At 35.5% G+C, this 23,834-nt stretch overlaps 2 protein-coding genes across 2 annotated transcripts; both read left to right on the plus strand.

The window, feature by feature from the left end:
• Positions 1–1,632: 1,632 nt before the first annotated feature.
• LOC118040534 (auxin-responsive protein SAUR21-like) lies at positions 1,633–2,224 on the plus strand. Its single transcript, XM_035047501.2, has one exon. It carries the CDS (start codon positions 1,746–1,748, stop codon positions 2,049–2,051), a length of 306 nt encoding a protein of 101 aa, XP_034903392.1. The 5' UTR covers positions 1,633–1,745; the 3' UTR covers positions 2,052–2,224.
• A 20,837-nt stretch (positions 2,225–23,061) lies between these two features.
• On the plus strand, positions 23,062–23,358 carry LOC118040535 (auxin-responsive protein SAUR21-like). Its single transcript, XM_035047504.1, has one exon. It carries the CDS (start codon positions 23,062–23,064, stop codon positions 23,356–23,358), a length of 297 nt encoding a protein of 98 aa, XP_034903395.1.
• The last annotated feature ends 476 nt before the right edge of the window (positions 23,359–23,834 follow it).

Genomic DNA, 23,834 nt, shown 5'->3' on the forward strand with positions numbered 1-23,834 from the left:
AAAAAGAAAAGGAACCAAATTTGAAATAAAACCAAATCATAAGGGATGAAATTGAAAAAAAAATCAATTTAGAAAAGGATAAGAACAACTAAAAAAAACAATCCAAAGAATGAGGGTCATATTTGATATAAAAATAAAATGTCAAGAGATGAAATTCAAAGACAAATCAATTCAATAAAGGACTTAATCTAAATATACCACAATTAAAAGAATGAGGATCAAATCTAATATACCAAGTGCAAAGGGATGAATTTGAAAAAAAAAATAACCTGATAAATAATTCAAGACCAGATACACTATAATTCAAAGAATGAGGACCAATTCTGATGTAAAAATCAATTTTAAATGGATGAAATTGAAAAAAAAAAATTAACTCAATAAATGACTCAATGCCAAATACATTGCAATCAAAAAAATGATGACATAATTTAACTTAACAAACAAATAACAAGACTTTCTTGTTTTTTTGCAATGGGCAACACGGTTTTCTAAGAGGATAGAGGGGAGGGAGGGAGGGAGGGAAAACCCGCCAACCGAAGCTCCTCCACATGTCGCCTCAGCACATGTGCCTCGTCACCGTACTTGGGGTGGCAAGGCGCATCGAACACCGCCTGATTGGTGCAAGCGGCGCCCACTTGTTGGCATGTGCGTAGCATGCGCTAGCCATTTTTGAATATATATATATATATATATATATATATATATATATATATATATACCCAATTACTCCTGACCCCACCTAATATATACAACAAAACCATATTAAAATGACAAAAAAAAACCCTACATGCAGCTTTATATTTTTTTCAAAATCCAAGGATAATCTAGTATTTTCACTGTTTAAAAAAAAAGGACGATGAAAAAGCTCCTCAATACATGTGTATTTTTTTCTCTCTCAAGGACATGGTTGTAACTTAAGTGTTTAATTGTTTTTTTTTATAAAAAAAAAAAAGATAAAAGAATCCCCCACCCAAAGATTAAAAATTTGTGTCTTGTAGGGTAAATCAGTGTAGTAAAAAAATAAACAAATCAGTTTATCTTCAATCATTCTTTCAATAGCAAATGTATTCTACGGAAAAGACAATACTATCTCTAATTGCATGTTAGGCTAGGTTTTTTTTTTTTTGGGTAATGATGGGGACCTAACATCAATCAAAAAAACCCGGAATAGTTGGTTCATCACCTGTTCTAGCAAAAGCCCAAATAACAATACCATATAGGTCTAAGTTCAATGACTCGGTGAATAAGCAAAAGGAATTTCCTTGTAGGATTTTTGATCGAGACGAGTCCTTGAAGCCAAAAACAAGTCTAGGATTCAAGAATTCATCATTGCTTTACTAGTTATTTAACAGCATAATACTTTGTGTATGTCTATATATATATATATATTGCAAAGTTGCGGCTCTCTTTCGTTCTTAAAAGAAGGAAGGCCATGCTATGTCACTATCAACGAACAAAACAGACCATGTGAAACTTTAGCTAGCCCTTCACCTGCTATGTTTCTTAATATTCCTTCATATATATATATATATATAAAACCTCTCGCCCTTCTACTATTTTTGGAATGTTTGAGCCTCCCCTCTATATATATGTAGTTACCAAGAGATGTCATCCAACCCATGAAGTCTCTAGCTACTCTTTCACACTCACTAAAGCATATTTCCTTTGGTTAATCAACCCTTTACAGGAAAAAAAAAAAAAAAAAAAGGGGGGGGGTCTGTGCCTTTTTCTTTCTCTCTTCAAAAATGGGAATTCAATTGATGGGGATTACTCATGCCAAACAAAAACTCCAAAGAAGTCTGTCAGCAAAAATCGCTGGTGTTTTGGCCACTTCAAATGTTCCAAGAGGCCACATTGCTGTCTATGTTGGAGAAGGCTACAGAAAGAGATGTGTTATTCCAATAGCATACTTGAACCATCCTTTATTCCAAGGCTTGCTAAATCGAGCTGAGGAGGAATTTGGATTCGATCATCCAATGGGTGGCCTCACAATACCTTGCAGTGAAGAGTGCTTCGTTAGCCTCACTTCGTTTCTAAGTAGCACTTCATAAATGTTAAAGCCACAAAATCACTTATTATATATGGTTTTTCTTGGCTCATTCATCGTTCTTCCCCACGCAAGTTTAAGCAATTCGAGACAACAAGCCTGTCTCTTCAATTTTTTGTAAATGCGTGCTTCATTTCCATGGAGATATTCTGTAATTTGGACACCAACTCTTTGCTATAAAACTTGAACTGCAATCAATTTCTTTGCTACAAATGCAGTGATCATCAATTCGCCTTAATCGCAAAAGGTTATTACTTCATTTCAGCTTTTTTGCGGTAAAAATAAAATAAAATAAAAAGGTTAGAGAAATATAAGCTGGATTTTAAGTTTGCAACTATCACTCGTCTAATTTTAAAAAAAATATATATATATTATGAAATTGGCCTTTTGGAATGGAATTGTTCCATTTCCTTAAAAAAGAAAGAAAAAAGAATAGGGGAATGCTATCCACATGAAATTGGTGTGTATTAGATAGGGCAAAAACTATCACTCATTTATGATTAATAATTGGTGAAGACACTGTTGCAGAACATGTAGGTACATATGTCATTTGAATTATCCTACGTATGGATAAGATCTACCTAGAATTTTCGTGTGATAGCTTTTACATTTCGAATTATCATGTCCTCCCATTTCAAAATTACGAAACTATGTTGGCCCAGATGAAATTGCTCGGACGCGGCATGGTAGCAGACACCTTGATTGCTTCTAGGGACTAAAGAACGGATTAATGATCCACATTCTTTTAGGAATTCATACGTCCTAGTCCACCGAGGTTTTCTTTCGAATCACTCGTGTAAATTCATGATCTAATCAATCAACCGTCACTAGCTTCTATATTGTTTTAAGAAAGCGAGAAAAAGTAGACGCATGTAGAGCCAGCTAAACTTAATTAAGTACTTGTCTTGGTGTAGGCGCTTCGCAAAGAAGTCAGACTAATTTTTTTTTTGCAAAAAGTGATGTTTAGATGATGAAATGGGGCAAAATAATAATAATAAGTCATCTATAACACCGTTAATCAAAATTAAGATAACTCGAGATATTATGTTAAATTTATAATTTAAATTATTAGATTAGAATAATCTGATAAAAAAAAATAAAGAGAATTATAAAGTTTTTTTAAAAAAACACTTGTCAACTTTAAAATCCGTAACTTTAGTTATTAGACTTGAGACACTCATTCTAAAAAAATTATAAAATTCAATTTCTAATCAATCAAATATTGAAAGATAAAATTTTAAAAAAAATCAATTATAAAAAATTCAAGAAAATAGCAATTAAAAAGAATAAGAATCAAAATTAATAAACAAAATAAATTTTATATTTTATTGAAATCTGAAATTGAAAAGAAAAATCAGTTTAGCAAAAGGAACAAAAAAAAATCAAAAGAATGAGGCTCAAAATTAACATAAAAAAATATATATATTTGGATTGAAGGGTAAAATTGAAAAGAATAATAACTTTTACAAAAAGACCAAAAAAAAATTAAAAATCAAAATAATAAGGACCAAAATGAAAAATATAATATTATCAATTTGAAATTGAAGGATGAAATTGAAAACTAATAAAAATTTTACAAAATGATCAAGGTAAAAAATTAGAAATCCAAAGAATAAGGACCAAATTAGAGAATATAATATTTGATAAATTAGGATTTAATGATAAAATTAAAAATAAATAAAACTTCTACAAAAATATCATAACACCCAGTAAAATTATGAGCGTTTTACATCTTCCATGATCTTTGAACTCAAGAAAAAATGGGGAAAAATTATTTTTATTGAGTTTCCTTTATTAATTAGTATCAAGTTATTAACAACACATCAACACATTGATGTGTCCATCATAATCATAACATATTCAAGTGTCCTGAATTTTATTCAATCCAACATATAACATGATTAGATTACGTCTAATCTCACAATTCCAACATTTTGCGTTCATTTGATGCATACGCAATACAATAACTAAATATGTTAGGCAATGCAATCACACTCGATGGATAAGATTAATAAAGGGGGAGGGGGACTATTTATATCCATATATACCTTGGTTTGATCGTAAGGAGGAGGAGAACTATCCCATGTTTCTTCATATATTTTGATCAATTCTTATCAAACCAACCGTTGGATTTATTAGGAAAAAAATGAGATTTTGATCTACCAATACAATTTATTATAAGTTCAGAGCTCCGCATTTATCATGTCTTTTGGGCGGTCTTTTAATTATTTAACCTAATTAATATCGTTGATATGTATAATCACATTTTAAATATATCTTTCCTAGGTTTTATAAGATATGTCTGTGAAAAATAAACATATTTTTTTCTATATAATATAATAGCCACATAAGCTGGCATCATCCTAATTAATGTGCTTTCTTCTATATTTATTTGAAGGATGGACCAAAGAGTCAAGGAATTAAGGGAAAAGGTATACAGCATGAATAAAAGAATTAATCAACATAAATTGTTTTTGTAAAAAGATGTATACATATTTAAGATCAATAGCACCAACATATGAGATTTCTCTTAGGTCCAAAAATTAATCGCAGGCTGTGAGACTGGTGAAGACTTCTTCACTGCATGGAATGGTGAGACCCCCCATTGGATGATTAAAGCCGTACTCTTCTTCAACATGACTGAGCAGCTTTTGGAATGAAGGGTTCTTCAAGTAGGAGATGGGAACAACAAATCTCTTCAGAGTTTCTCCAACATACACCACAAAATGGCCTTTCGGCACCGTACTGGATGTTTCTGGAGACAAAAGAATACGCCTCACGATCTGCTTAGCATTAAACAAGCGAATACCCATTACTTCTATGAGTACTAAAGCAAAAGTACAGTGTGCTTGGTGGGGAAAGATGATTGCTGAGCTAAGAAGATTTGAAGAGAGGTAAATGGAGAAGCCTGTGCACTGAATGGTTATGCACGTATGGAATATGTTCTTATATAGGGGCAAGAGCTCATGAGGTTACACGAAGCTAGCTGCTCAAAAAAAAGATTGGTAATTAAATGGTGCAAATAGTACTGTTGATGTGGGATCAGTGCTTCAAGGACATGTTCTTGAGGAATACACAGTCCAGCGTTGGATAAGATCCATCTTTAATAGATTTTCCATGTATACGTTGAATTGTACTATCATGGCCTGCCAGTTCATAAAATATTATATGCTTGTTCCCCTGCTCATACAATTTGTAAAACCAGCAGACCTAGTTGGATGGAGGACTAGCCACGAGGATATGGATATGGAATCCATCATATTCTCTTAGGAATATTGAAGTAAAAAAATTTCGAAGTTTAGAAAAATAGCATTTTAGCTGCAATGTCAAACGCAATCTTAGTGATGGTTTGTAATTATGATAGCTTTTATTTTAAAAAAAAATATTAAATTTATTTTTTTTAAGTATTTTTCAATGGTTCTAATATTATACTAGTGTTAAATTAAAAAATATATCTAAAAAATAATTATTTTAATGTATTTTTAATTGAAAAAAAAAATATTACATCACAATATCAAACACAAAATTAAACAAATGATTTGATTACACCTTGGCATAAATAAAGGGAGATCTCACGTCACCACCATATATATATAATAATTTCTCTTTACTGTTAAATTAGAATCAATCAGTCATATATATTCTTTGGCAAATAGAATGCAACATCTTCCAATATATAATATTCTTTACTGAAATTCTTTCGATAAAACCATATTCCTATTCTTTCAGCAGATGGAAAATCATATATGTCCCCACGCTACTTGTTTCTTATTGAAGCTCCATTTCAATAAGAGAACTTCAACTACCATAACCTTTGTTTTGGCCTAGCAGACAGAATATCCCTTATGCGTAGGGTTTTTTTCTCTTCTTCCCTGAGCCACGGGAGCGTAGGGTTTTTTCTCCTATTCCCTGAGCCACGGGAGCCCCATGATTCATATCCCTAATGAGTCTCCATGCATTACAGATCAAGTGGCTCTAGCCACTCCAACATTATGGGTCAAGTCATGAGGTAATAACATAGGATTCCATGTATCGAATCCTCGTCTCATTTCCTCTCCAGACTTGATGGAAATGTTCCAAAATCATTATCAGTTCTATTCCAAAATAGCGGTTGTTCTTCTATCCTTTTTTTTTTTTTTTTTCTGGAGAATATCCTTTTATTCTTGCTTGAGATAAGAACAGATCATATATAAACGAATAAAATGTTAACAGTGTCATAAATGAGGCTAACAGCACCGATAAATAACCAGTTAATTAAAGGCAATTTCAACCTGTATATTAGAATTATTCCATTTGATCAATTAATTAATAGAAGGGGTTGCATAGCTGAAATATTAGCATAAATGCATTTTATACGAAAAAAAGAGAATCATGTAGCTAGCCAACGCTATCTTTCTTAACTTTTCTTCAAGCTACAACTTCAGAAATTCGGCATCTAGCTAGCTTTCATTTCTTTTTTTCAATTATTTGTAACTATTTTGGCTCATAACACGCCATTTCTTGAAATTTAACTGATTTTTTTTTTCATATTTTTACTATAGCACGTATATATGATTATTATAAATAATAATTTCTATTCTGTAGTTATATATCAAATCTTATTAGTCAAACACGTTTCTAGTTGAAGTTATCAATAAATATAGTGTAGATATCTAAACTAGACTCGATCTCTTCGCAAGACAATTTAGTCATATATACGTGCATATGACAATTTAGTCATATATACTAAACTAGTGCTTGGAATATGATGCAGTATATTTTTTTTAAAATAATATTTTACTTCAAAATATATAAAAATAATTTTTTTACTTTTAATATCTGTGTAGTAAAATTATTAGAAAATATTAAAAAAAATCAATTTAATATTTTTTCAAGATAAAAACACTTGAAAATAAAGACAGAAGTTGAAGTTGTGTCAAATACTCTTAATTAAATTCAAAATGTGTGGTGTAACAATCAAACCACTGGAATTCGTATTAATCAATCCATACATAGGCTCGCTTGAAACACTCTTTAATTTATTCTTTCAATATTAATGCCTAATATTTAGTCTAACTCTACAGCTCATTAAGTCATGATCTGACAGCAGCTTAATGACTTGAGAAATTACATATACAATCAACCCATAACTAACCTCTACAAGGTACGTGGGAAAGATGGGATGGGTAAATTCAAGCAGCGCCTTTACCATCTCCAGCTAAAAAAAGGCAATCTACAAATTATTGGGGACACATTATTTTTTGGATAAAACAATGGGGATTTAAGGTCATCAAATACCATCAATGGTTAATGAACAAAATGAATCCGGATAGACTTTTACTTTCTTATTGACAATCTCCCTAAAATATTTTTGTTGTCAATGTCGCACCCCAAAAAAATAATCAGGCGCGTGACATCGGCTGGCGATTTTTCATCGTTTGTTGTGTTTGCTTTGAATTCGTTCGTGGGAGTCGCCACCTAGTAATTCATTGAGGGCTACTAGGAAACCTGATGTACTGGTCTTGTCAGAGATCGCGGGTAAGGGACTGGTTGTGGTTAGGGAAGATATTAGCACCCCTAACACACCCTACCTGAGGTAAGCTGCTTCGTGTTCTGATGTGATTTGAAAATTTAAAATATTAATTAAATTCTAAGGCTTGAATAAATCAGTTATTAAATCCCTGAATATGTGTAGAAACATGTTCTCACTTTCATGAAAAATACAACTTGATTTTATTTGTCCTTAAGATATTTAACCATATTTAAATTAACAAATAATTATTTTTGTCCTTTTTTACTTTTATAATTCAATAACATAAAAAAAAATACAAACACACACAACTTTTTTTTTATTTATTTTTCTTTTCTTTTCTTTTCTTTTCTTTTCTTTACATCCACATTTACACAAATTACACATTATAAAGAAAACTCAAAATCAAACAAATATTACATTGAAAATTACAAAACAATCTAAAACTATTCAGAACAGTGGCAAACGGACTTCTGGAATTGCCGGAACAGTTTTCAGCAGGGTTTCTAGCGCTGGAACAGTGTCGGCGCGTGGTCCTCACGCGCCACCGCCACTGGCGGCGCGTTGATCCACGCGCCGCCACCAAAAAAATCCAACAGCAGGGGGTCTGGGTCGCCTTCTTCCCCTCTTCCTTTCCTGGCCGGCGGTGAGGACCACCGTTACCTGCAATTACAGAAAAAAAACGCACAACACAGTTGATTTTATTTTGTTTTCTCCTTCTCCGATCTGCTCCTTCTTCTTCTTCGGTCGGCTTCTCCTCTGCCTCGTCCCTTCTCTGTTATGGGAGGGAGCTGTTAAGTTGTAGATCCGGCAGTGGCCGGCTTCGTTCGTCGGGTGGAGAAGCTAGGAGAGGTGGCGGCTGTGCTGCTGCTGGTGGCCGATCTATGCAAGGGGGCGGCTCTGTGGAGCTGCTTCTCTGTTGCTGTTGGTAGCCGGCCGAGGGAGTGTGGGCGGCGCTACTGCTGAGGGGATCGAGTCTGTGGAGGCGTTGATGATCGCGGGTCTGCGGGGAGAAGCAGTTGCTGGGATGGGTCGGCCCGGAGGGGGTCTTGGCCGGGGCTGAGACGAAGAAAGAGCTGCAGTGATGCCGGTGGAGAGGCAGAGGTGGAAGGGGTTGGTTCAGTGTTGAAAGAGAGGGGACTGTCGGTTTGTTGCCGGCTGAGAAAAAAAATCAAAGGCCAGGGGTGGCTTTGTTTCTCTGGTTTTGGCTGGAGAAGGAATGGTTGCTTTGCTGCTGAGGGGAAGAAGAAATTCAAACCGGCTGTGGGCTGCTGTTTGGCCGGTTGCAGGAGGAAAAAAAAAATCAAAAGGTGGGAGGCTGTCTTGGCTTCAACAGAAGAGGCCTAGGGAGAAAAAATTAAAACCAACCAGGGGAGGGGGCGGCTGAGAAGGTCTGTTTGGGGGAGAAAAAAATCAACGTGGAGGCCGGCGGCTGGTTTTTGAAGGATGAGTCGCCGAAGGAGAAGAAAAGGAGAAACAGCCGAGATGGGGATGAGAAATGGTGGGGGTCCTTGGCTCTCTGGTTCTGCGAGAGGAAAATCCAAGGACCCCGGGGAACAAAAATTCAAAACCAGTAGGGGAGGCGCCGCCGGCTGGTTTTTTTGAGGGGGGAGAAGGAATGGGGTTTAGGTTAGGGTTTTTTGTGTTTTTTTCTGAATGTGTCAAAAATGCCCCCCTGTAAGTGTTGGAAACCAGTATTTATAGGCAAAAAATATTGCCAAGTTTTCAAAATTGGTCCCTTAACTTTCTTTTTTTGTAAAATTTGATTTTTCTTGTTTTTTTGTATTTTTTGAAAATGAGCAATATCAACGTCGACTCGATGAGGAAAATCAATGATTTTAAAAACGACGCGTGAAAAGTCGAACGCGTTTGAAAAATTAAATTCTTTTTAGACGACGTTAAAAATGCTAAAATGAAGAAAATATATTAAAAAAAACATATTTTTTGGATTTTCTTTGTTTTTTCTCTATTTTTGGATTTTTTGAAAATATATAAAAAACATGGGTCAAAAATTGGGTAGCAACAGATGCCCCCTCTTTACAATGCTTACGAAGCGAAAATCCTCAAAATTTTGCATAGTAAGGTTTGTAAAGAAAACAAAAGGAAAATGATTTCATTATCTTGGGCGACCTGCCCACACACTCACAATAGTCTATTTTCACGGGCGACCTGCCCACACATTGGGTTTACCTGAGATCCCATCTGGCGACCTCATTCAACTGGAACGAAAATATTGCGTAACTCGGTTAACCTAAAATCCCGTCTGGCGATTCCTTTTAACCAAAGCTACATGAGATCCCATCTGGCGACCTCATTCAACTGGAACTAAACTGTGTAACTCGGTTAACCTGAAATCCCATCTGGCGATTCCCTTTAACCAAAGCTACATGAGATCCCATCTGGCGACCTCATTTAACCAAAACAAAAGAATGTGTAAAAAATGGTCTCATTGTACGGGTGACTAACCCTAGAAAAAAAACTGGTCTCATTGTACGGGTGACGAACCCTAGAAAAAAGTTGGTCTCATTGTACGGGTGACGAACCCTGGTGCTGGTCTCATTGTATGGGTGACGAACCCTAGTGCTGCTGGTCTCATTGTACGGGTGACGAACCCTAGAAAAATGCTGGTCTCATTGTACGGGTGACGAACCCTAGAAAAATATTGGTCTCATTGTACGGGTGACTAACCCTGGAAAAATGCTGGTCTCATTGTACGGGTGACCGACCCAAGAAAAATGTTGGTCTCATTGTATGGGTGACCGACCCCAGAAGAATGCTGGTCTCATTGTATGGGTGACCGACCCCAGAAAAAAATATGATGAAGTGGTCTCGTTGTGATGGGCGACCTACCCAAATAGAAAGAATATGAAATGCGGTCTCATTGTAATGGGTGACCTACCCAGATGGAAAAAATGTGGAAAACTGCGGTCTCATTGTCATGGGTGACCTACCCGGATGGAAAAAATATGAAGAACGGTCTTATTATGATGGGCGACCTACCCAGATGGAAAAAATATGATATGACAAGTGTGAAAAATAGGACTTACCTGGCGAAGTCCTGAGGGGATGATAGAAGAAGGGCTGGAAAACTTGGTGCTTCCTGATAAGTCCCGATCATAGGATTTGAAAACTCGGTGTTTCCTGACTGCGAGGGTTGAAAACTCGAGACTTCCCGATTGCAAGGTTGATCTTGTCATTTCTTTGGGATTTTCCTAATGTTAGGGTTCATCCCATCGTCCTTTTATTCCATGATCAAAACCGATTCTTTATTATCACCACCATGCTTCTTTCTTTTTCCAATATCTTGCTGGACCTCCTTAAGGATTTTCCTGTAACAATTCAAAAATATGTGCAAAATTTTTTTTTTTTTTTTTTTTTTTTTTTTTAGGTTAGATGACATGCATGCATCCTTACCTGTTTTGAAATATAGGTCCCCCCCTCTTTGATGCTCCATCGTCATAGGGTGCCTTTGTTTTCATTCCAAAGCTTTCCTTGCTCTTTCGATGCATTGGCTCATTCATGTGCAAGCCATCCACTCAGCTGTAAATGTAGTGCCCAACCCGGGCTGTCTTCGACAATTACTGCTTGCATCGTTCATCAAGCTTGACCCTGCCCCCAAGTGTGGTACTGCTTGATTCATCATGAAGGATTTTCTCCTGGCTTCTTCTGAGAATTATCCTCTGATTGATTGTGTGCATCATGCCAATACCCATCACAATTGTTAATCAGTCATGAACTTGCCTCTATTTGAAACAGTACTCTTTAAGTACATGTTATCATCAGCCTTCTTGGAACTCATTCAGTCATCCAATCATGCATCTCATAGCTTGCAGTACAAAGGCTCATGGTTGTATGCTCAGTGCTCTTCTCATAGACTCCTTTCAACTCTTCTAATCAGATTGTGAAAAGAAATGCCTCGGCCTCATCAATGATGCTACTTCTATCACCCATACTCATGCGGTGAAGTGCTCATCTGGCTTCAAAACAAATTGTCCCACACAGTCAGTCTTCGGGGTGGGTGCCTTTCTGACATTCATTCAATGCAGTTGCGTGGTAACGTCTGTCGATAACCATGTTTCAAAGGATGACAATATGAGATTGTCCTTCAAGTGCATCATTGTTCCACAGTCAGTCTTGGTGGTGTGCATATGTTCGATGTTCATTCAAATGCACTCACCCGATAACATCTCTCAGGAGTCATAGCCATGTTTCAGAGGGTGACCCAAGATGGAGATATGAAAATATCCTTCAAGTGCAGCGTTGCTCATCAATTGCTGCTGAAGTTCACTGAATCATGGATTGTCTTTGAACAACATTGCCCCAGCAATGATATGAATGCTCGTTCATCAGTTTATACTCAATGATGTTTTCCTTTGTCATTGTCAGAGGATAATCATAACTTTCCGGGACTTTGATGACTCATCATCTGATTCTTTCTTTGCCCCCAGCTGATCTGGATACTGTTTGTTTTCCTTCTTAAGGTCCACTGTATTGCCCCCAGCTGCTCAACTTTTCAAGGAGTGTCGAGGACTTCAATGTCATTTCTATCAATGATTTTGCATACTCAATCAATGTTCTTCTGTGTTTGATAATCTTCCTTGTTCTGGAATCAACTCTCATATTTCAAAGATCATGTCTATTCAAAGTCTAGTTTGTTGAAATGAAATCAGAGATGTCCTTTTTTGGAAATCTTTTGAAAATCAAGCTTTTTGATCAAAGACCCAACACACGTTATTCGAAATACACAGTCCTTTGATTGTCTTGTATTTTGAAAACAGAAATCGACCCGTTGTAGGATTAAAATGGCTTTTTCCATGGTTCTTTGTATCAATTTGAATCCTTGATATTGGGTATATCATTTGATGGTCTGTGATGAGGTGACATTTTTGTGAATTTCAAAAACAAGATGCTTAGGCTTTATCAAGAAAAGTTGTTTCTTTTCTTAGCATTTATTTTATCAGCATGCATAATAACCAGTAGCTTAATTCATGAAGTCACGACCCTTATGGAAAAGCTCTTTAAGTTTTGAGAGCGCCATTTATTGGTTCAAATTTCTTGCTTGATTAAAAAGGGCTTTTAAAAGCACGTAATGCAGGCTATGGTTCATGGCTATGAAAGAAAGGAATTTCACAGGCTCAAAAGGTGTTTGAGGGTTTCAAAGACCTAGGATCAACATCAACTATTCATCAACTCTTTTCTATTGTTGTCTTTGTAGAGGAAACGACATATAACCTTGTTAACCTCAAAGTTTAGACTTTTCTTAACATAAGTCATAATGCAAATCCACATTTCCTTGATGAATAACCAACCTTAATCATCTGATAACATCAGAGGCTTTATAATGGACACCAAAAGTCACGTTTATAGCTTAGTCTTTTTTTCTGGTATTGACTTTTGTTGTGCCTTTCCTTGATTGAAATTTCTTTTGCTCTTCATAGACTTGATAGGCGTTCTCCTTCCTTTACCTTTGACTTGTATTTAAGTGAAGGCAATTTCAACTTCCCCTTTTTTTCGTTCTCTTTTTTTTTTTTTTTTTTTTTTAACCTTCCTCAAAACTTTCTTATATGCCCCCAGTCTATGTGTTTACTTTTATCTCTCTCTCAATCATTGGACTTTTGTTCTAAGCCTTCCCCTTTATCCATTAATCATATCAATGTCTCCAACATATCTATCATTTGCCCCAGTGTGGGGTGTGATCCTAGTCAGGGTTTTCATGAAAAGATATTTTATCCAGCTCAAAATGGGACTACAAGGGATATAATCTTTAGAAAGTGAAGGGAATATCAAAGATGGCCTTTTCTCATTTCAAGCAAGGTCGGTTAGAACCGATAAATTTTGACCTCATCTAGTGTAATGATTGGGACTTGTAAGAATCATGATTCACGAGTCCATAACTACCGAATCCACTACATGTCATTATGCATACTGTTAAAACTTAGCTATATGATGTGTGGTTCAGTTTCAAGAGGTATGAGTTCAAAATTGTTTAGTCACCTCATGTCATTTTCAAGCATCGAGTCATTTCTGTAATCAAAACACTTTTAATCTTCCAGATTGATTAACCTTTATCGCATGTTGGAGTTTGATCAAAATATTTTGTCAGAATAAAATGTTAAACATCTATTGATTTCAAAACAACAAAAAGATACAAGCAAGGCATGTTTCGTTGAAGGATGAGATGTGATCCCAAAACAAAATGCAGAATTCCAAAACAATATGATTGATTGTTCATCACCATTCTTGAATCAGCTTTTCTGGCAATATTTGCGTTTTGCCAAGCACTTTCGATCAACATGTCATTCTGAAGATGTTCGGGGGACAATATAGCCAATGACACCCTCCTTCACTGACTCCACTTGTCTCTTGCTCACCAACTTTCAGACTCAATTCTTGCAATTCTTGAAACTGTTCACTTGAAATGGTTGAGGACCCCACCATGACATCACATCTCTTATCTGGATTATACCAACTAGAAATTGGTGGTTGCATGGGATTTGTCGGAGTCAAGCAAAAATTCTGGAATCTGGCAGATGCTGGTCGACAAACTTAAACGACAGAGGAATGTCCCATCTTGGCAAAGACATTTGAGCAATTGATGCTACCGTGAGACCTGGCTATGCCCCATAATTAAGGGTTCACACCGTCGAAGTCATCTCTTGATTCACCTCTCATCATTGTTCTAGAATCCATGGCAGATCCTTCAATCCTTCCTTTTTTCATAGCTTGTTCAATTCTTCGGCAAATCCTCACAACATCATTTCAATCTTCCAATGTTGTTGTGGTTGGCTGCGAATTGTTAGAAAACTTTCCAACAACTTGGTAATCTTGGCAGTGCATAGAAACTTGTAGTATCGCCACTACCGACGTGTGGAATCACACATTGTCTCTATTGGAAGAAAACGATGAACATGAATCTCCTCTATTTCTTCTTCGATTTCTCTCGAACTGTGCAGCAAACAAGCACCAGTAGAGGGAGTTCTGCTCTGTTGAAGTTTCAGTCTTCTTCATGTTTTTCAGTCTAGGCATGTCTCTTCTCTCTACTTTTGCGTTGTAATGCCGATACTGGTAGGAGAAAATTGTGGACAATCTGAAACCACTACATCCCTTCTCGGATTTCCCATTTACAGATCCACAAACAGATTCCTGCCAAGAGAGCTCTGCTACGTTGAAGTTTGATGTCTGCTCATATTTTTCGGACCAGGTCTGGCTCTTCAACCTACTAAGAGGTTTTCGTGCTGAAACTGATGAGAGAAATATTTGTAGCATATGCAACTTATAAATCCCCTCTTGCATTCCCAATTTGCAGAGCCATAAATGGATTTTTGTAGAGAGAGCTCTGCCACGTAGAAGTTCAGTGTCTAATCATGGTTTTTCAGACCAACGTCTTGTGTTGCTGAAATGGAATTGAGCTCATAATTGGGGTAGCTTCAAAGAAGACTAATGCACCATGTACAAGAGGATAGTAGTCATTTGGTTCCATTAGATGATGTGGAGGCAATGAACACTTAAGAGTGCAACAAAGCAAGAACCAGAGTTGTCATTAGTTGATGACTGAAGGCATTATTGCTGTAGTTCATGACTGGAAATGAGAGATATAGCTTCAATTGGATGTGAACAAGCAGTGTTCCTATAGAAGACTATGCAGACATTCTCTTTCCATTTGATGCTCAACACTTGTTCGAGCAGATCTGAGTCCAGCTACTTCACCTTCGATGCTCTCAACCTTAATCTGATAATGAGCCTCTATCTGACACATTTCTTCACTTTCATCATCTTTCTTCAATCACGTGCAGCACAGCTTGTGCGGGGGAACCTACTTTTCAACCCGGTACATGCATGATAAATGTATGAATATGTAATCTATATGACGAACTCACCCTTCGAGGGGTGACAATATGGTCGTAACTCTTGTATGATGGAACAAGAATCATGATTTTTGCTCAAACTCTCCAATGAAAATTTTCGGAGTGACGGCCAATGCTTCAAGAAGGGTTTGCTCGGATGCAAAACAAATATTTACGGAGCATACATCCTACAGGCAGGTTCTATTCATTTTACGTGAGACAGGGTAGGTTTGCTACTTGGTCTCTAAAAGGGGTCTCTTGTTGTCCCAGTGATTGCCCTCGTAAAGGCAATATAGGGGCCCAGCAGGTAATTGGTTGGCACGTGTCCAACTATTACCAGTCTAAGCACTCAACGAAGAGTTGGGGTTTACACAAACTTCAACCTTGACTCAAGTCATAAGGTAAGCTGCTAGTCCCCCACCTAACTTAAAGCAGGTGTGTGCTTAAAAAAAAATTAAAACTTGTGATGCATGAGAGAATTATATACAATGCATGAATAAAACACAAATAAAATAAAACAAAGTACAAAAAAAAAAAACTTAAACACATCAAAACACAAAGCTTAGTCCGATAAAGTTGAAAACAATACCTTCCCCAGCGGAGTCGCCATTCTGTCGCACCCCAAAAAAATAATCAGGCGCGTGACATCGGCTGGCGATTTTTCATCGTTTGTTGTGTTTGCTTTGAATTCGTTCGTGGGAGTCGCCACCTAGTAATTCATTGAGGGCTACTAGGAAACCTGATGTACTGGTCTTGTCAGAGATTGCGGGTAAGGGACTGGTTGTGGTTAGGGAAGATATTAGCACCCCTAACACACCCTACCTGAGGTAAGCTGCTTCGTGTTCTGATGTGATTTGAAAATTTAAAATATTAATTAAATTCTAAGGCTTGAATAAATCAGTTATTAAATCCCTGAATATGTGTAGAAACATGTTCTCACTTTCATGGAAAATACAACTTGATTTTATTTGTCCTTAAGATATTTAACCATATTTAAATTAACAAATAATTATTTTTGTCCTTTTTTACTTTTATAATTCAATAACATAAAAAAAAATACAAACACACACAACTTTTTTTTTATTTATTTTTCTTTTCTTTTCTTTTCTTTACATCCACATTTACACAAATTACACATTATAAAGAAAACTCAAAATCAAACAAATATTACATTGAAAATTACAAAACAATCTAAAACTATTCAGAACAGTGGCAAACGGACTTCTGGAATTGCCGGAACAGTTTTCAGCAGGGTTTCTAGCGCTGGAACAGTGTCGGCGCGTGGTCCTCACGCGCCACCGCCACTGGCGGCGCGTTGATCCACGCGCCGCCACCAGAAAAATCCAACAGCAGGGGGTCTGGGTCGCCTTCTTCCCCTCTTCCTTTCCTGGCCGGCGGTGAGGACCACCGTTACCTGCAATTACAGAAAAAAAACGCACAACACAGTTGATTTTATTTTGTTTTCTCCTTCTCCGATCTGCTCCTTCTTCTTCTTCGGTCGGCTTCTCCTCTGCCTCGTCCCTTCTCTGTTATGGGAGGGAGCTGTTAAGTTGTAGATCCGGCAGTGGCCGGCTTCGTTCGTCGGGTGGAGAAGCTAGGAGAGGTGGCGGCTGTGCTGCTGCTGGTGGCCGATCTATGCAAGGGGGCGGCTCTGTGGAGCTGCTTCTCTGTTGCTGTTGGTAGCCGGCCGAGGGAGTGTGGGCGGCGCTACTGCTGAGGGGATCGAGTCTGTGGAGGCGTTGATGATCGCGGGTCTGCGGGGAGAAGCAGTTGCTGGGATGGGTCGGCCCGGAGGGGGTCTTGGCCGGGGCTGAGACGAAGAAAGAGCTGCAGTGATGCCGGTGGAGAGGCAGAGGTGGAAGGGGTTGGTTCAGTGTTGAAAGAGAGGGGACTGTCGGTTTGTTGCCGGCTGAGAAAAAAATCAAAGGCCAGGGGTGGCTTTGTTTCTCTGGTTTCGGCTGGAGAAGGAATGGTTGCTTTGCTGCTGAGGGGAAGAAGAAATTCAAACCGGCTGTGGGCTGCTGTTTGGCCGGTTGTAGGAGGAAAAAAAAAATCAAAAGGTGGGAGGCTGTCTTGGCTTCAACAGAAGAGGCCTAGGGAGAAAAAATTAAAACCAACCAGGGGAGGGGGCGGCTGAGAAGGTCTGTTTGGGGGAGAAAAAAATCAACGTGGAGGCCGGCGGCTGGTTTTTGAAGGATGAGTCGCCGAAGGAGAAGAAAAGGAGAAACATCCGAGATGGGGATGAGAAATGGTGGGGGTCCTTGGCTCTCTGGTTCTGCGAGAGGAAAATCCAAGGACCCCGGGGAACAAAAATTCAAAACCAGTAGGGGAGGCGCCGCCGGCTGGTTTTTTTGAGGGGGGAGAAGGAATGGGGTTTAGGTTAGGGTTTTTTGTGTTTTTTTCTGAATGTGTCAAAAATGCCCCCCTGTAAGTGTTGGAAACCAGTATTTATAGGCAAAAAATATTGCCAAGTTTTCAAAATTGGTCCCTTAACTTTCTTTTTTTGTAAAATTTGATTTTTCTTGTTTTTTTGTATTTTTTGAAAATGAGCAATATCAACGTCGACTCGATGAGGAAAATCAATGATTTTAAAAACGACGCGTGAAAAGTCGAACGCGTTTGAAAAATTAAATTCTTTTTAGATGACGTTAAAAATGCTAAAATGACGAAAATATATTAAAAAAACATATTTTTTGGATTTTCTTTGTTTTTTCTCTATTTTTGGATTTTTTGAAAATATATAAAAAACATGGGTCAAAAATTGGGTAGCAACAGTCAATATATGGTTTATTAAAAAAAAAAAAAAACTAAAGAGGATGGTGAATTTACTGTGCCTCTAAACATAATAATGCCTTGTGGACGGGAACATTATATTTATTGTATTGCCCTTGCAAAAAAAGAAAAGGTTAAGGCAAATGTTTAGGGGTAGAACTGTTTTTCTAAAGGGATCATTTTGACCTTTTACAATTGATATATCATGGACAAAGTGGGTATTTAATTACTTTATTTTTTGCATAGTAAAATTACATTAATGCCCTTAAAAGAAATAAATTGTTGGGTTGTAATGTAAAAGATTTTTTTTTTTTTTCATTGGGTGGTATACAATAAAATAATTGAATTACCCTTAGAATTAGAAAATAATTGAACTGGGGATTTTTTTGTCTTTTCATTTATATAAGCATAGTAAAAAAGACTTAATTGCCCTTGGAGTTTATATTATTAAACCTGGGGTTGAAGGGTATTTAGGTCATTGAGAAACTGGTTTTTTTGTTGTTATTATGTTGGGTTAGGGGTTTTTTTGTATTTTAATAAATGAAAAGAAATATAAATAAATTGTTGATGTATGTTGAGCACGCATCATCTATTCTATCATCTTCAAAATAAGCTTGCGGTTAATTTTAGAGCCCAAAAAGGTTGTTCTGGGGTTGCTTCCACTTCGTCACGGCATCTCCTATATGAAAATATGGCTTGTGTAATAAGAACTGTGGTTTAGCACCGGGAGCCATTTATTTTTTTCTTCTTTCTTTCCGCTGTCTTCCTTGGTGTTTGCTCCCTGCCCCCTAAATTTTCAAGTCAACCCCTAAAACTTCCCTTTATTTTTTATTTAGTCCATTGTTTTTGTTATTATTTATTTATTTGAAATAATTTATGGAATAGGATTCTTGTTTCTATTTAATCCTCATTCAATTTTTTATTTTATCAAATTTGATTTTTATTTTTTTAATTTCTATTTATATAATTTGAAATGATTTTTTAAAATTGTAATTTTCTCCATTACACCCTCCATTAATTTTGTTCCTATTAGATTTTGTCTTTATTCTTTTTATTGTAGTTTTTTTTTTCTTTTCAATTTTTTAAGGACTGGTATTTTTTTATCTAATTTCATTCTCCAATATTTAATTTATTTGGATTTGAGTTTCTTGGTTAAACCTGTGTCTGAGATTTAATAGGTTGTAAGCTTTGAAAATTAACCCAACTTCAGGAGACTTGCCTAGGATTGCTCTGGTTTTTTTAATATTTTTTTAAGTTAATATTTTTTTTTCAATTTCATACTTCAATAGTTATTTAGTTGGATACTGGCTATGTGTTTTTTTTCCTATTTTTTATGACCTTTGTTTTATCCTTTGTTTTTTTATTTAATTGGGTATCTCAAATATTTTTATTTATTATTCTTTTATAAATTTTATTTTTAAAATATATTTTATTTCTGAATTGGTTAATTGAAGATAGGCAAATGCTTACCTAATTCTATTTTGTTTGATTTGCTTTTTTTATGACCTTGTTCTAGCAGCTCATGCAACTTCTTTTAATGTCATCATCTAAACTTTATAGTAGATATTTGAATTGTCAAAACAAACTCTTTTTTATGATAGATAATATCCACAATTAAGTGATAATTAATAACTCAAATATCAGTTTTTTTCGTAATTCCTTAAAAATATTGCCATCATCTGAGCGTCCTTTTGTACATTAAAAAAATTCTAACCAGCCCATAGAATAGCACGGGTCACCAACCTATTTTGTTTACTATAGTTTAAGGAGGAGCACAAGCCACCCCTAACTCAAACGTGAAGTTATTTGAACAAAACAGTAACCCGGAATATAGGCACATCTTTCATTGAAAAGATGGCCCAAAATACTGGTCACAATTTGGTACAGTCCTTTGCAACATGGAAATTAAATAGGTGTGTTTGTTTATGTGGCGTGCCTGGTATCTTTTTAAAACATAATTTTTTTATTTTAAATTAATTTTTTTTATATTTTTTAATTTTTTGATATGTAATAATATCAAAAATAAATTATTTTAAAAAATAAAAAATTTATATTATGATATATTTTCAAATAAAAAATACTTTGAAAAACAATTGTTATTGTAATACCAAACATTACCTAAGCCTCATAATCTCATTCCTGTACGTGATCTTGCTCTGTATATATAAACTAGTCCATATATAGCTTCTCTTTCATCAAATTAAAGAAAGAGGCGTACTTATTGGTGAAAAAAGATATGGAAATACCACCTAGCTAATTGTGAAATTCAGAAGAAAAAAATAATCATCCACTAGGGTAGCAATAAAAAAAGGGTGGGAAAATCTCAAAATAAATTATTCCTCTAATAAAAATATAAAATAGGAAAATTATTGGCATATTCGGTCATTTTATGCATAACTATCTAGAAGCCATTCAAAATATAAACATGGCTGGATTGCTAGCTGAAAATCAAACATATATTAAGTGAGAAGTAAGAGCAATGAACTCATCTTCGGCACATGGAATTGTAAGGCTACCCATTTGATTATCAAAACCAAACTCTTCTTCAGCTTGACTTAACAAGTTTTGAAACAAAGGATGCTTCAAGTAGGAAATTGGAATCACAAATCGCTTCCTTTTCTTCTCTTCCTCTCCAACATAAATTGCAAAATGGCCCTTTGGCACGTCTAGCCTTGTTGATTTTGTATGTTGATGATGATCCGATGTAGAACTTCTTGGAATCGTATCTTTAACTTGGAAGAAACATCTCTTTCAATCGAACAGCCATGATCATGATTTTGTTCTAGCAGTTAAGAAAATGCTGGTAGGGTGAAAAACATAACAAGCTCAACACCATTGTTTTTCAATGTTAGAAACTACATATTCTTTCTCTAGTGACCTTCATAGCTTTGAGAAACATTAAATTTTGTTCCAGAAAAAAAAAACATTAAATCAATATAGGAAATAAATGGAGTGACGATATTGCTATGGTGGAGCAACTTGTGTTTTGTCCTTGCACTACAGAAACTGGACGATTCTAGAATTCCAAGAAGATAACTTGGATACGTAGGGTCCATTGGTAATATATATAAAAATAGTAAAAAAGAAATCTTCCTACAGCCTTTTTAATTAGGGCATGTTCTTGATGTCAGTGTGGGTCAATTGATTGGCTGCTAGATCCAAGAAATGATCATCAAACTCATGGTTTTCTCTTCTTTCTTTCTTTCTCTGTCATATTGTTGTTCATTACTGCGGCCATTCCTTCTCAGACCATCTTGGGTGCACATATGCTTATCCTGAGTCTCGTTTTTCACCAAAAACTATAAAAAAAGAAGCAAATATTGTAACCCAAAAAGAAAGAAAAAATGTACCCAGAATCCAGAAAACTGAAACAATAATGAAATATAATTAGAACTAGCTTGTCAGAGTGATCAATCAGTCTCCCAAGTCCAACGCATGTGGCTATGAATGATTGCCCCAGAGAACTGGCACAAACGCCTGAAGCCCAGTGAGCACTTTCAGACGACTTGCTTCGTATCAAACGGCATTGATTGAGCAACCACATAAGAAGATAGACTTCTTTATTTAATTTCCTTTTCCCAAAGTTACCTCAAGTGATTCATGACAAGTCTTTGATGAGCTACTTGTAGAATAACTTTAAAATAAAAATAAATAAATAAATAAAGAACACATGGAGCATTGAGTCGTAATTTTAATCAACTATTTTTTAATATATATTCAAATCTTTTAACTATCAATTTTATTCCGTTCCGCCTAAAATGACTAGTATATCTTATTTTAGTTTAAAAAACAAAACAAATCGAGAAAGATTTCATCTCATTAAGTATCTTGGCCCGTTCTAGAAATTCTATCTAAATTATGCCCGGAATGTTCTGATACTATTCTGGTTATTTTGTTCCGGTCAAATAGTATTTTTTTTGTTTTTATTTTTAATTTTATTTTTTAATACTTGATTTATTTAATATTAGATTTCATAATTTAATATGATTTGTTTTTTTGTGGTTATTTTAATGTTATGATTTTTGTCAAAACAAATTGAAGGATTAACCCCAAACCAACATAGTGAAATATTTTTAAAATTAAAATATACAGTTCTAATTTTATTTTTATTTAAAAAAAAAAAAAAGATAACATTGTTTTTTACTAAATATGGAGGCCCTTTTTAATTTGTTAACTGTCACGGGCTTAATTCCATTTCATTCTGTCGGAGAATGCATCTATCTACATTCGATTGGTCTTAAAGAATAATCACGCAAGGATGAAATCCAAGATAGAATACAACACTTCTGTTTTTTCCTTCTTTTTTTCCAGCACTTGCTGCATTTATGGGGACAAAATAAGCGTAAACTCTCTACAAAACTTGAGAGGAGAAACTGCGGATCTTCGATGTTGTTGCACCAAAACACTATCCATTAGCCAATCTTTTTCGACAACTCGAAAATGTTGCTCTCGACTCACAGTTACCAGTTTTTTTTTTAAGTATTTTTTTAAATAAAAATATATTAAAAAATATTTAAAAAAAAATATTAATATTAGCATAAATGATATAAAAATACTAAAAAATAATTTAAAACAAGAAAAAATTAATTTTTTAAAATATATTTTTAAAACACAAAAACAAAATCAAAAGAATGTAACTAAGCCATGTGAACCTTTGATTCCATGGGTCCTCCTATAATACCCAAAATAGCAAATCAGCCGCATCCGCTGAACATGCACCCAACTGCCTCTCCACTGGAAAAGTATGGCAGTCCACCCCCAAAAAAAACCCTATAAATACAGACTCGAAACAGCCTTCTCATTCCACAAGACTTTCACAACTTTCACCACCCAAAAAAAAAACAAAAAACATCTCAAATCATCCTTTTCAAGCTCAAAATAAAATTAACATGGGCATTCGTTTACCATCCATGATTCACAATGTCAAGCACATAATCAAAGGGAAATCTCTTAACTGTAGAAATCAACCAGATGTACCAAAAGGACATGTAGCGATATATGTTGGAGAAATGCAAAGGAAGAGGTTTGTGGTACCAATATCATACTTGAGCCATCCTTCATTTCAAGACTTGCTTAATCGAGCCGAGGAAGAGTTTGGCTTCGATCCTCCAATGGGTTGTCTTACGATTCCTTGCAGAGAAGAAGCCTTCATTCATCTTGCCTCTAGATTGCAGGCCTCATCATGAATTAAAAAACGAAGAAGAGAGCAATCTTTTACAATTTTGTCATTGTTTATCTTATGTATTTATTTTTCTAGTAGAATATATTGTTGTATTGATCTATGCATAGAAGTATTTAGTCTATGCATAAATGAAAATTAAGTTCCTGGCTACTTAGCCTACTTCATTTTTATGGCTCTCTTATTTTTTTTTAATATTATGTTCTTATTAGCTTAATTATTGCTAAAGTTTATAGGGAGGACTCGAACTTATTTAATCAAAACTTTTAAGGAAATTAAAACAGCAACCATTGTCAAAGCTCCTCCAAGTCCAAAAATCATAGCAAGCCAATATATATATATATATATATATTATATATAGATGTTTAATTTGCAAGTACATCATTGAGATTTTATTATGGATAAACACTAAGGTTTTTGTACATGCCAATTGGTCATTATGAATCGGACAGTTAAGACTTGAAATTTCTATTTAAAGGTATA

The sequence above is a fragment of the Populus alba genome, chromosome 4, assembly GCF_005239225.2.
Source record: "Populus alba chromosome 4, ASM523922v2, whole genome shotgun sequence".
Taxonomy (NCBI): Eukaryota; Viridiplantae; Streptophyta; class Magnoliopsida; order Malpighiales; family Salicaceae; genus Populus; species Populus alba.